The sequence below is a fragment of the Sylvia atricapilla genome, chromosome 2 (genome assembly GCF_009819655.1).
Source record: "Sylvia atricapilla isolate bSylAtr1 chromosome 2, bSylAtr1.pri, whole genome shotgun sequence".
NCBI lineage: Eukaryota > Metazoa > Chordata > Aves > Passeriformes > Sylviidae > Sylvia > Sylvia atricapilla.
In genome coordinates, this window is record NC_089141.1 from 66,100,090 (window position 1) to 66,113,662 (window position 13,573).

Genomic DNA, 13,573 nt, shown 5'->3' on the forward strand with positions numbered 1-13,573 from the left:
GAACAAAGCAACAACATCTGCTTTGAAAAGTGTAGGGTAATGAAATTTGCTCCTGTTCAAACTTGCCTTCAGAATTAAATCCTGAAAGGAGAACAACAGCTACTTCCTTTCAACAAGGCCATTTATCTGCACTCAATCAGTTGTGGTAAACAACAGACATACAGTCAAAAAAATCTGCTACATTTTCAAGGAGTTTGCAACAGTTACAGTACTTGGATTATTGATCTTTAGATCACTTCTTTAGTTCTGTATGGGGAAATAAGCAGGTGGGAAGTAAAGGTTATGGATAAATTTCTCTGTATGCTAAGAGTCCTTATCACCTGAACAAGTATTTTTTGTATTTGAGTTGTAAACCCAGGATCTTTCTAAAGAGAAGTAATTGGTTTGAAGTACAGTAAAAAGTTTCAGTTCTGATTTGTATATTCCTTGTGTACTTGCATATCCAAACATATTCCACTGCTAACAGTTGAAAATATACCTGATATGCTATGATTCACTGAAAATTTCCTAACTACAGCTTCTTATGCTTTTGGCATTTATTGCTGCCATTTCAGAGACTGATCTGATACTTTGGCATCTTAACTGCAACAATTTATTATTTTTTTTAAAGAATTAATGTTATGCTACTGCTTTAACATTTGTATGTAGTTCCTAGAAGTACAAGGTAGTACCTTGGGGGCATAGATTTCATGTTACTCTCTGGCTCTTCAAAGACATTAGGGCTTGCGTCAGGAGTAACGGAGATGTACGGCGCAGGTACTGAAGTTGAGCGCAGGTATCTCATCTCGTCCTGGAAGAGGTTGTCATCCTGGTACCCAACAAAATTTTCATGATGATGCCTACACCAAATGAGATTTTTAAATTAGGATTAAAGGCTAAAAATTGCTGAAACACACGCATACACAAAAGCTGTTTTCGAATACACTTCGTAAGCCAATGCTATTCACTTACTCTTCACCTATTAATGCTTTTAAGCTGGTTGTGACTTCAAAGTGTTCATGGAAGATACACTGGCATTCTCAACCAACAGGTAGTAGGGATCATCACCCTTTTCTATCTTCTAGTATTTTCATAGGTTTTTCTAGAATGTATTTTAGGTCCAAACATCTACCCAAAATAAGCATGAGACACTACAGTGCAATTTACTTAGATTTACCAAGAAAACCCAAGTCTTCTGGTTTCCTTTTTACTATTTTTAACTGTGAAGAGAAAAAAGTAGCACATATGTGTGCTACTAAGTTAAACTCCTTGGGATATTTGGAACTCTTTGGACAGAAACCGAACTGTTATAAAATACTTAGCATATGAAAGCTACTGAGGGTATATTTGACTCTAGGATACAATCTAAAAAATTGAACAAGATCATGCATCAAAACAGAAGAACAAAACACCATGAAGAATTAGGAAAACAGGTCCTTTTCTATGTATGTTTTAGTTTAGTTTACATAAACATTTTTATCCAATACTCTACACAGATGAGTGTACACTTCATACACTTCCTCTAATTACCTTGCTAATGTCTGCAGGTAGAGACATGGCATCTTAATGGGAAAGTCTTCAGAAATTCCTTCTTTGAGACTTGGAAGTTGAGATTGGAATGCTTTTGCAGGGTTATAGCAGAGGATACTGGGCTCAGCAGCACTACTCAGGGACAGTAAATACAGTGCATTTGCTTTAATCACTTGATGAGCTTCCATCGTTGGCAAGGCACGAGGTGTCTTAACTTGCATTGGTTTTCTCCTAGATTGTTTAATCTGGATAAATTTAAATAAGACATAATTATATTCACCACCGGAAAATCTGACAAACTAGCTCATAATACAGCTGCTTAATTCTACCTGCTGTAAAACACCTTCTATAACAAAACATCTCCATTACTTTCCTACCTTTGCAAACATTTAATGAACAGCTGGTAGTTTTGACATTTGCCTTAGGATTAATTTTGCATGCAAAAAGTTTCAAAAAGTTTAGTTTAAAAAATAAAGTTAAATTAGCACCATTAATATCATCCATCAATATATTTGCATACTTTAAGCAAGATTTTGAAATTAGTCCTTGAAGGCCAGTGCAAGAAAAACACTTTTTGCACTATTCCCATTAAAAACATAGCACTATTAAGCAGACAGAAAGGTAAACACATGAGCTGAAGATACCTTCTCTCTTGCTGCTGCTTGCTTTTCACGGAGATACTTTTCTCTGCATCGATCGCACACCAAATACCACGTGCTCCCTCCAATTCCACCATCGCCACAATTTCCAGCCCATCCTCCACAGAAGTGCCCAATGCTGTTGTAACCTTGGCCACCGGCATAGCGGCCACAGCCTACATCAGGGAAAAGTGAGAGCAAGTTATTTCAAAAGCAGGATTCTTATTCTATTGTTCATTGCTGTAAAAGAGGAATGAAGAGGAGAGAGAGGAAGATGCTTGTCTATTCCTGGCTTAAATTTCTGCTTTTCTGTATGTCTGAATTGGTTACAAAACAAGGTTCTTGTCCATATGTCCCACCAGTGCCCAAAGAATACTAATGCACTGTAGTCCTCAAGTTTTTATAAAAAACTTGTCCAAAGCATGAACAGCTCCCTATTCAGACAGATAAGTTATGGTAAGGTCAGTATTTTAAGTTAGTCAACAGTAACTGTAATTTAACAAACATAAAAATCTTGCCTCCTAGCTAACAAAGCTTAAGAGGGAATGAAGGATATTCTTTTGCTGATTGCAAAAAGTTCCTCAGAAAGATTCACACTGACCTAAAAGAAAGTACATACCAACAAGTACAACAAAAACATTAAGTCACTGACACCTAGTACTGACAAAGCAGACACGTTTTCTAGTCTTGACCTACTAGTAGAACAGTAAAACTTCTGTCAATATAGACCCTTTTTTTTTTTTTTCCAATTTTTTCAGCAGTTTCAAATCCTCCAGTGTAAAACATGGCATATTTCTGAAGAGGTACTGTAAAGTCAGAGCATTATTCTGACCTTGTTTCAAACAACTTTGAAACTTCAGATCCATAACTACTTACAATTATACATGAAGATGTGCAAATAATTTGTATGCAAGTGTAACTTTTAATTTAATGTATGTAATAGAAAGGATAAATTATACATTATTATAACAGTAACTAACACCAAAATATGTGTGTGAAATAAACTTTATGGATGGACATGGGAATTAAAAATACTAAGTCTTACCTGGATGAGCTTGTCGCATGTGGTAAGTCACTGGATATGGATGGGACTCTCCACACAGCTCGCAGATGGTGTCTTTTTCAGGTCCTCCCACTGCAAGCTGAGCCATCTCACCAAAAAGATTTCCCCGTGGCCTAGCCTCAACCTTTTCTTTTTTCTTTTTCTCCTTTTTGGCTTTCTTGTTATCTTTGTCACTTTCCTTCTTCTTTAACACTGCACAAGAACCAGGACTTGGAAAAATCATGTTTTGGGAAGCTGCTTTAATAGTTGCTAAAGAAATATCTTCCCAGAAAGCTACTAAGTGCTGCAGTGTTAATGGAAGAGGAGACTTGGATTTCATTGTGTGATGACTAGATGTTTCAAAGGAGGTAGTTTCAGTTTTTCCATCCTCACACTTTTCATGCAGAGGTGGTTCTTTTAACATTGAGAGGACTTTGTTTTTGTTGATGCTACCCATTTTAGAGATATCTGGTCCATGAGGTGAGATGTTGAACATGTTAAGAGCAGATGATATTTCCAATGAATGTCTATTTTTCAACTTGGTTTCTTTTTCCTCTGCTGGTTGTTGAGTAAGACTGCTTCGTATGGGTGCATGCTCTTTGGACAGTTCTGGATTAAACTTCAAAAAGGATGAGCATGCCATGGCATCGTGAACTATTCCTTCATGCCAAAGAAATGCGGCAAATACGGCTCGAGCACATTCTGCAACAGAAGGTGACATGGCTTGCTTGGCAGGCTCTATGGGCTTTGATCCATCTCCTTTGAAAAGGAAGTTGGATTTTTCCTTTTTGGGTCTTGTGTGCCTGCCAGCACATTTACGGCTCACTTTTGGAGATGCTCTCATGTCTTGCTCATCCTTCAGTGGTGCTTTTCCAATGCTGAAATGAACTTTATTAGAAGCATCGTCCAGACTTCTGAATTCGGTATTGTCATCACAGGTGGTATCTGTAATGCTATCAGTCTTTAAAGTACTCGAAGTACAGACTTCAACTACCTCACTGTGAAGATTTTCTTGTACGACATGAGGGGAAGGAGCTCTATTTTCAGTTTCTGGTGCAGGTTTTCCATCTTTTGTAATAATTTTTGGTTTGGGCGAAGTGGACCTCCCCCTTAAGGGTTCTGTTAGTGGCACTTTCTTTTTGCGAAGGGTGTCTGGATCTAACGTGTAAGAATCTGATTTGGAGCGTTCTCGAGGAGGATCAAGCTTGGTTTTTACAGGGGATGAAGCTTTCTGAGGTAGAGTTTTGTCATGGGGTGATGAGGATCGTGGAGAACTAGCACCAGATCTAATGCCTGTAAGTGTCTTTGTCTTTGGAGATGACGACCGGGTTCCTGGCCCTGGAGATTCAGCTCTCAGACCAGGAGTTGTTCTTCCATCAGTTTTTAGTGTCTGCAAAGTGTTATGATTTGGTGACAAGGACCTGCTGTGCGAGTCTGAGCGCAACTTTGCAGCGTCTGATTTCAGCATCAGACACTCACTGGCTGACAAGCCATCGGTATTTCTGGGCTTCTTCTGCTCAGCAGCAGCTCTGTTCATTCGCACATCCAGCTTGGGTGACCTGCAGTCCGCTCTGTGCTTTGATGACATGTCTGATTTTCCTGCTGGAGAAATGGGTCGAGCAGCTCCTGTGAAATTCATTCGGTCACCTGTGTAATATTTCATAATTGAATTGTTACATGCTGACAGTGACACCTTTAATAGCCCAAAACAAGGACTAAAGACCTGAACATAAGATAAAGATCAAACACATGCTTCTGTTCACATCAAAATGAAAGGAAACATGAAGGGATCTTTTTCCCCCTAGAACATATCTGATACATTTAATTTCCCAAAGATACACAGAAACAAGTTTTAGGAAGTTTTTGCAGAGAAAACACCACTGTGGAGGTATCAAAAGGCACACTTCACTCTTTCTACAAACCACTAGTAAAAGAAGCACAGTTTACATCCTTAGGTAAAATTCCAGGAGTTAACTAACTTTACCACAGTTGCAACAGAAACCAGGGACTATTTATCTATTTCAACATGTCACAGGCTGACTGCAACATGAGACTTGCATAAAGATCAAATGTATTGCCAGCTTTATTTTCTTTAATGTTCAAAAGTCAGGAATTGTAGGAAGTAAATACTCTTAGTAAGGCAAATTGGGCAAGAGGCTTGCAAATATGACCAAAACTACTTAAATCAATAATCTATGGCATCTACTTTTTAAAGTCCACAATCTACCCAATGTTCTGCTACCAAAACACTTAAAACTCCCCTTACAAAACACACTTTTTCAGCTGCTAAGTTAAATGGCCAGGTCTGGTCTATGACATTCTCTAATCCTGATACACTAATTTATTGTTCCTATGCACACTGAATTTGTACACGTATTAATCTACAGAACTGTAAGACTATAAGAGCTGTAAGAACTACAGGTAGCTTAGTAAAAGTACATACAAAACAATTATATGCAGAAAGTAGCTGATTAAGGCAATCTGCTTCTGATACCTCTGTGAATCAAGTCTCTCTTGTAGAATTGTATTTTGAAAATTAATCCAAGCAACATGGGAATTACTGGCATGCAATGCAGCAGTTAATACAGCTGATTCTCCATAAATCCTTACACAGCAAAATCTTGAATGCAGAGTTAAATCCTTTTGATTTGAATGGGTTTTCATTAATCAAGCACAAGAAGTGTTTCCCTAGTAAGGCCAGGAGAATTTGGATACAGTACTTAGGGATATTTTACCTTTCTAGATATTAAAAGGTTATTTGCACTTGTCTGGTCATATTTTTTGGAAAGCAAATATTTGTTAAAAAAAGAAATTTCAATTAATCAGAGAATATTTGCAAATTTAAGCCTTGATTTCTAATGGGAACAGGATAGACAGCCATCTTTTATATAGTACCTTTAGTATTAGAAGATGTGAAATCAGCATCTACTTTCTTATGTGTTATGGGATCTGAAATAACTTCATGCAGTTCTCAATCACCAACCCTTACCCCTATGCTAGAAAATATACAGATGTATTTTCTCCTACTATTATCTGTCACAGTATTAAAAAAAAAACAACAACCAAAAACCAAGAAAGATTTTGAGCAAAATTTAGCAACCAAGATGCTTCCTCAGGTCATAAAAAACTAATTTATTTGCTATTTCCATATTTAAATATACCTTACAATAAAATTAACAACAACAGGAAAAAGTGAAGGTGATTAATTATATTTGAGTATTTAACAAGCCTGAAAGTCAGGGTACTCTCCTGCCTTCCAGAGACATGGCAGAAGTTTATACTTCTCTGAGCAGAGAAGAAATATTGTGTCTATATTCAGGAATAATACATCAAATGTAAGCAGTGGACTCTAATGAGACAATCTCAAGTATTTACCATTCTAATCAAATATGAGAGTCTAATCTGTCTTTATTTTTACAAGTTCTATAACTGCTCTTCACTTGGGGGGGAGGTAGAATAGGAAGGCAAGAAATAACACGGTACATTGTGGTTTATAAAATGACTGTTCTTGCTAAAACAAACAAACAAACAAAAAGTTTCAGAAATATCAGTTCACGCATTTCAACCATTCCAGCTTAGTCATTCACCAGCTTTACTGATGAGCTATTTTGAGATGCTTATTTTGTGACAAGATAAATTCTGAAATGCAAATTGGAATTACTTTTATACACATTTTTCTCAGTCTGCCAGATGAGAAAATACTTTAGATGGAAACTTTTACAGAATGCCTCATAAAGAGGGGAAAAAAAAGAAGTGAAAAGATGACCATCATTTTAGAGGACATAGAACACTTTGAGCCACTCAGCAAAGCATCAAATTTAAAGTACATGCATGATTAGCAAATACAGATGAGGAAAACATTCCAGAGTAAAACTGCTTATGAAAGATATAGCCTAACAATGGCTTCCAACAACAAAAGTATTTTGTTTTTGAAAAGAATAAAGGTTTGGATTTGCACATATAAATAATCCTAAGTAGCATTCCAGAGTGTCAGCACAAAAAAATTAAAATCTCCCAAATGAAAAACCACATAAAATAGCAAGGTGCTTTGTCTGTAAGAAAAAAAAAAAATTCCCAGATTTTATTTCCTGTTTCTTCTTATATACTTCTTTTGCCTATTGATTGAAAGAGGTGTAATTAGACTATCAATCACTTTCCATTTTACAAAGCAGAGACAGCTAGGTTGTGTATCCTGGAGCAGCTGCAACTCAGGAAGGCAACGCAGAATGCTCACATCAGATGAACTCCCAGCAAATACCAAACTTGAACATTCACTTTCAAAACATTATTTTATTACGTGAATTAAATGAAAATGAATGGAAGAGGGAAAAAAAAAGACCAAACCAAACAAACCCAAAACATTTTGCAGGTAAAATAATCTGAATAACCTTGCTACGTTGGCATGCATACCCACCCTTCAGTTTGTGAGAGAGAGATGAAATAGCAGAGGCAGGCCCAGCTACATCACTAGTTTTGTAAATACGCTCACGAGAAGCAAGGCAGCAGGATGAAGTTTCTACAGTGGAAAACAGTTGCACAGAAGCAGCACAGATTCAATGGAAAAGCAGCAAAGATAAAAACAAGCATTTCAAATGATAAGCATCTTCCTTGTTATGGATTCTGAATTCAGTGTTTAGATTCCTATATTAGTTTCAAATGACAGACAGTAGTTTGTAGTAGAACGTAGACCAGCTTCCTTGATCTAAAAATGCTGCAATTCCAATATTAGTTTCTATATTAGTAATATATGAGATTCATGGTTTATCATAAACATCAGCAGTGTCTAGTTTTGAACTGAACCTGAGTTTGAAATGTTAACATTTCATCTGTAAATTCAGAAATTAATTATTTATAGCTTCAATATAACTGTCCAGATGATCAATTTACACACTCTTTCATGGAAGTTAGAGAACATCTAATTATTTGCGGTGGAGTCTTGGTAATCACTGTAATGGATTAAAAAATATATTAAACACATCAAAACTCTCCATTTTCAAAAGGGGTTGCATCTCAATAAGGTAATGTTTTGATGAACTTCACTTATGTAATGATGAGTTCCTCAGTACATGACATAACAAGCAGTAGAGGAGTGTCAACAGTACATGAAAAAAAAGTATCAGCTCTTAAAATAATTTTGACTGAAGAAACATTGTGATGTCATCCATGATGATTTCAGTAGAGTCTACTGACATCAAATCTGTTAGAAGTACAGCTCTACAAAAATGAAACTTGGAGAAAAATAAGGACTTTTTGTTTCAATCTGTCATTTTATTTTTCTATTTTTTCTATCTTTTCCTGGTTTTAGTTCTAACTCTAATGTCTATTCCCTCCTTCAGGAAAAAAGAAAAGTAAAACTCTTACTGAAGTAATAATTGTAATGAGAATGTGTATGTTAGAAGACACTCTCTTTTAGATACTCCCTTTTGTACAAATGAAGTAAAAGGCAGTTGTGTTGAAAATAAGTAATTTCAATTCCTACACTACTGAAGACATCTTTTTGTTCTCATAATACATTTACTAACTTGCACACATCAACTCACCAAGACTACTATCTTATGCAACAAGCTATGGTTCTAGAAACTCTACAAGGAGAAGGTGTTCATACATTTGAAGTAGGAATTTAATTATTTTAAAAAAGAAACTAATCCTTAATTTCTCAACACTGTATTAACATAGATTTAACACTAGTATTACCTACTTTTGATAAGTACAAATGATTTGGAGAGATCCAATAATAACCATATAGCTTCTGAGTAGGAGGATGTCACTCCATCAATTTTTAAAGGTAAAAGGCAAATAAACACTAGGAGCACAAAACAGCAGTAGCAGCAAACCTAAAAATGTCAATTTGATAAACTAGCATCCCACTAAATGAATAATTAAAGGAAAATCTTTACTAAATCCACTTTCATTAATGCACATTTATACTTCATTCTTTCACTCTGTGTCTGAGAATACTTACATTTTAGAGTGTTGTAATCTAGAGCTGAATGATGCACTACTACTATAAAATCATTTCAAGGAGACAGTGGGTCCAAGAGTATGATAATTTATGTATATCCAGGATAACTGGACAGCCTCAAGGACCAACATTTTGATCAGGACTCCCTTCTGAAATATCCTCAAAGACTGGAAATACAAGGAAGGCAAGGCACATTCATGAGGCATCCAAATGTGACAGGGTGCCTTTAGTCATGCCCTTTCCTTCAATATGGAAACAGCTCCAGCTTGAAAAGTTACCCAATATGGAGACATAAGAAGCAATTCAATTTCTATGGCAGGATGCAGTCTTTTAACAGCTGTGCCTACTTCCTCTGAGGAAACCTAGGAAGCAAGACATACCACTAACTGGTACAAGTGAGCCTTCTTTAAACAAACCCTGTAACAATAACATAAAATGTCACTGGAAAATGGAGTTAAGTTCACGTTTCTTCTGAAATGCCACTGCTTTTCTGCATCATGATGAAGGAAAGCACTAACTTGCCTCTGCTGTGCTGCCTCAGCAATGGATGTCTCTTAAAACCAATGTATTCTTCTTTCACTAACTTTTATTGACATGGAAACTACAATACAACTGTTTGCTGAATTCCCTCAAGCAATCAATGTATCTTTTTTCACCTCCTGAAAATGCCAAATGTCAAACTGACAGTAGGACTAGGACTTTTTTAGACATTATTTTTTCACTAATAAAATAATGCACTGAAGTTGAAAAAAAGCTTGAATATTAAAAAAGAAAAAAGTTATTTATTATGGTTAAAGTAGGTGTATGAGTGAATGAATTGAAGCAAAAGCTGAAATATGGTATCCTGAGAAAAATATTAGCAAAATTCCGTATCAGTGGTGTGGTTTGGAACATCAAAACGAGCCACATAAGTTTATTAACTGAAAAAAGCATTCCTGTGCTGGAAAGATAGGAAAAAAATCTATGCTTTTCTAATTTATAACTACAACTTTTGAAGATGTGATATGAGGAAATTAGTTCTAAAAAGACAGCTGACACTTTGTCCTCTTCCTCCAACCTTTACCATACTAGCCCCCCAAGGCCCCTTGGCAATGTGCAGCATCTGAAAAAACAATTAGACCAGTTGTCATTGGTTTAAGTGATGATTAAGTCACACACAGAGGAGATCACCATGCCTGGTTGAAAAGATTCTCTCCCTTCAGTTTATTGAAACACTACCAAGAAGCATATGTTATGTGCTCCACATGTGTGCTGGTCTTTTGTGCCCCCTCTTTCTAAATCTATTTCACCAGCACCTAAATGGGAAAAGAACAAAACCAAAAATAAACTGATCACAAAATACTGCAGGGATGTATCAAGGAACTCCTGACAAGAATGGCAGGAGCTGAAAATGGATGGTTGGACTGCAGCACTGCAGCATGGATTGGAAAGAAAGCAGCCTGACAGGACACTGTATTGAACAGCAGTTCAGCACTGCAGCTTCTGCCTGACCAGGAAGCAGTACCTCAAGCAAGCTGCCAGGGCTGCACTGGAAGATGGTTAACATATCACAAGTCACAGAGGTCCAAATCTTTTTAGCCCAGAAATCCATTCCTTATTTGCAGTATCAACTCAGCCGTTAGGACACATGGCATAAAGGTCTAACAGTGGTGACTGCAGTCTCATACTTCCCTCCTTAACTTCAGAGCTCAACAGCTGATCATCCAATTTTGGTAACTGATGCTGGACAGCATGTCAAGATCCTCTTACCCACACTTGCCACACCTAAGGAGATTTATGACCTAGCATATATTACTGAAGGTTGAGAAATAAGATCTTCCATGACCCTCTAGGCTTCCACACTTCCCCAACACTCAGAACTCAAACAGAAATTTGAGTCTTCCATGCTCTTAACAAAGTTCATTAACAAATAAACCAAGCAACCAGTAATAATCTTGTGGCTATGGGAGTTAGCAGTCACAAGCAAGTCTGTTACTGATCTTACAAGCTTCTCAGAAGCAAGCATAAGCAGGCTGCAGCAATTACAGCCTGTTTTGGTCAAATATCCAAGGAAGAAACATACATAAAAAATTCTTGCTAAGGCTCCAAGTCAATAAAAATATTCTTGTACTCCAAGTAGGTTTTGCCAGCTCTTCTACCTTTTTTTAACTTTTGGTTGGATGTAAGACTGACAAAGAATTAAAACAAATGGCAAGAGTACCTTAATTTTGTCTGTCTTTGTGAAAAAGAAAACAATTTCTAGTATAACTACGTCTGAAAATTAGCAAAGGAATTAAGCAGGACAGAACAATTAGCCCTTCATAGAGCTCTAGCAAGTAACACAAAACTGAGTAAAAGTGTTTCCCTTTTGTTTTTTCTAATATCCCTTCTGCAACAAATTCTTTGATATAACACAAATATATATTTGATGTAATTCTTTGGTTTTACCTATTTATGATGAGAAAAGAGTAACAGAGATACTTTCTAATTCTTCAAGAATCATATGCCAAGAGGTAACTGTCCGAAACTGTAGTATTTCTGAGGAAAAAAAAAAAAAAAAACAACAAAAAAAAACCCCCAACCAACCAACCAACCCAAAACAAAGAAACAAAAAAAACCCAAACCCATAAACACCCTGACACTGTGTGTGTTGAAGGATAAAAGGTTCCTTCCTTCTTATGCGAATTTGCAAACCAAACCTCAAGGACAGAAAAATCCCCCAAAAAATCACCTACCTACAAACACCTCTGAAGAAAACCAGCACAAAGTATGTTTTTATCAGATCAAGATTTTCCTTCCTATTATAAAAATCAAATCAAGGAAATAGTTCTAGAGGGCATTCAGCAGGATCCTAGCTTTCCTCAGAATTATGTTTTCAAACCAAATTTCTCCCCAGGAGTACAGAGATCTGAGGAACAACAGAAAATGTAAACAGACTGAACTATTTAGGCTGACTTGCAGTCAAGACTGGTATTTAGTATATAACCTCTGCAGACAGGGAAATCTAGGCTGGCACAACTTCTTTTGACTATTAGACTATCATTAGTCTATTTAATATAAGAGCATATTTGCTGTAAATATTAACTTTAATTTTAAAATCTAACTTTTCAGATTTTAAAAGTGCTACTGCAGGAAGCACTTAAGGATGGAGTACATAATTGGAAAGTAAAACTAATCATGTCTAAGGCAATTCAATTGACTTGCTATGGACTCAAGATACATTGTTTAATGGATTTAACTTTTAATTACACATTTGGTAACAGAAGGCTATAAAGTGATTTAGAAATAATTAAAATTGCATACTTAGTTAGTTTGTTATACTTCTAATATAACTGCACAAAACTATTAAATGAACAAGTATATGGATGCAGTCTTACTGGCATCCCTGTCATATGTTGAATTTGGATGAACTTGCAAAGAACATGGAAGATGAACAAGTTCATAAAAGTCTAAGGAAGTTTAAACAGAAATCTTCTCCTATATTACTCAAATTTTGTGAAAACAAAAATATTAGTATTTCTCTCCTTTATGTGCATCAAACCTGACACTGGATAATAAACTGTTTAAAAAAAATAGTCCTTGTATCAAATCATTCAGTGAACCAGTACACCAGTTCAGGGTGACAATTTTTGCCCTTCTGGGAGGGTAAATAACCAAATTAGTTGAGACCTTATATTAAGCTAAGATACCAAATCAGACACAAATTTGAACAAATTTTCTTGTATCATCAATTTTTTATTTGGTAGACCGCCAGTGCTCCCCACCACCTCACAAAAAAAAAAAAAAAAAAAAAAAAAAAAAAAAAGGCACCTCTATTTGAACTGGATCTTTATGAAAACACAAAACATGGATGTAGCTTACTGAATACAGTTATCTACACATCTTGGACAAAGAAATCCCTTTAGCAAGATCTTGTTGGGCAGTCAAAAATGATGCTTTTGTTTTCAAAAGCAACAACACAGGTCTACAATGCTAAAGGAAAAAATCTTTCAATACAACATAGGTCTAAATGCTAAAGGAAAAATCATCTGGAATTTGAAATAAGACAATTAGGGTTATTTTTGAAGCAAAGCTGAGTAACTGATTTTACATCTCTGAAGAATAGAAGAAAAACCTAAAAGTGATGGGAATGAATAAATATTTAACAATTTCTTAATGAGGGTGTGCTGGTGCCACTGGCAATCAGCTGTTTTATCTGAGTAGTTTGAAATAACACCGACATCCTGAAAGCAGAATAAGTCCACCAAAACTACAGAAGATTGCTGTCAAAATATTTCTGACAGTCCTTGCAAAAGCAAATTAGAAATATTATTAAAAATCTTATTGTAAAAGTGAAGTAGAAATCTTAATCTAGTTCTCACGTGCAGGACTTCACGGTCAGTTCAATAAGCTGAGCTGGAGAGATGCAGGACCGCACGTACACAGACACTGAACTGACTGACA

The 13,573-nt window shown here is 36.1% G+C and overlaps 1 protein-coding gene across 16 annotated transcripts in view; it reads right to left on the reverse strand.

Annotated features, from left to right (window-relative positions):
* Positions 1 to 13,573, reverse strand: part of MYCBP2 (MYC binding protein 2) — a 174,257-nt gene that overhangs the window by 23,701 nt on the left and 136,983 nt on the right. For all 16 annotated transcript variants that reach the window (XM_066313401.1, XM_066313405.1, XM_066313400.1 and 13 more), the window contains 4 exons: positions 3,193 to 4,836; positions 2,154 to 2,323; positions 1,510 to 1,754; positions 672 to 839 (listed from right to left, as the gene is read on the reverse strand). In XM_066313401.1, coding sequence (XP_066169498.1) covers positions 672 to 839; positions 1,510 to 1,754; positions 2,154 to 2,323; positions 3,193 to 4,836 — 2,227 coding nt within the window. The remainder of the gene's footprint in view (positions 1 to 671; positions 840 to 1,509; positions 1,755 to 2,153; positions 2,324 to 3,192; positions 4,837 to 13,573) is intronic.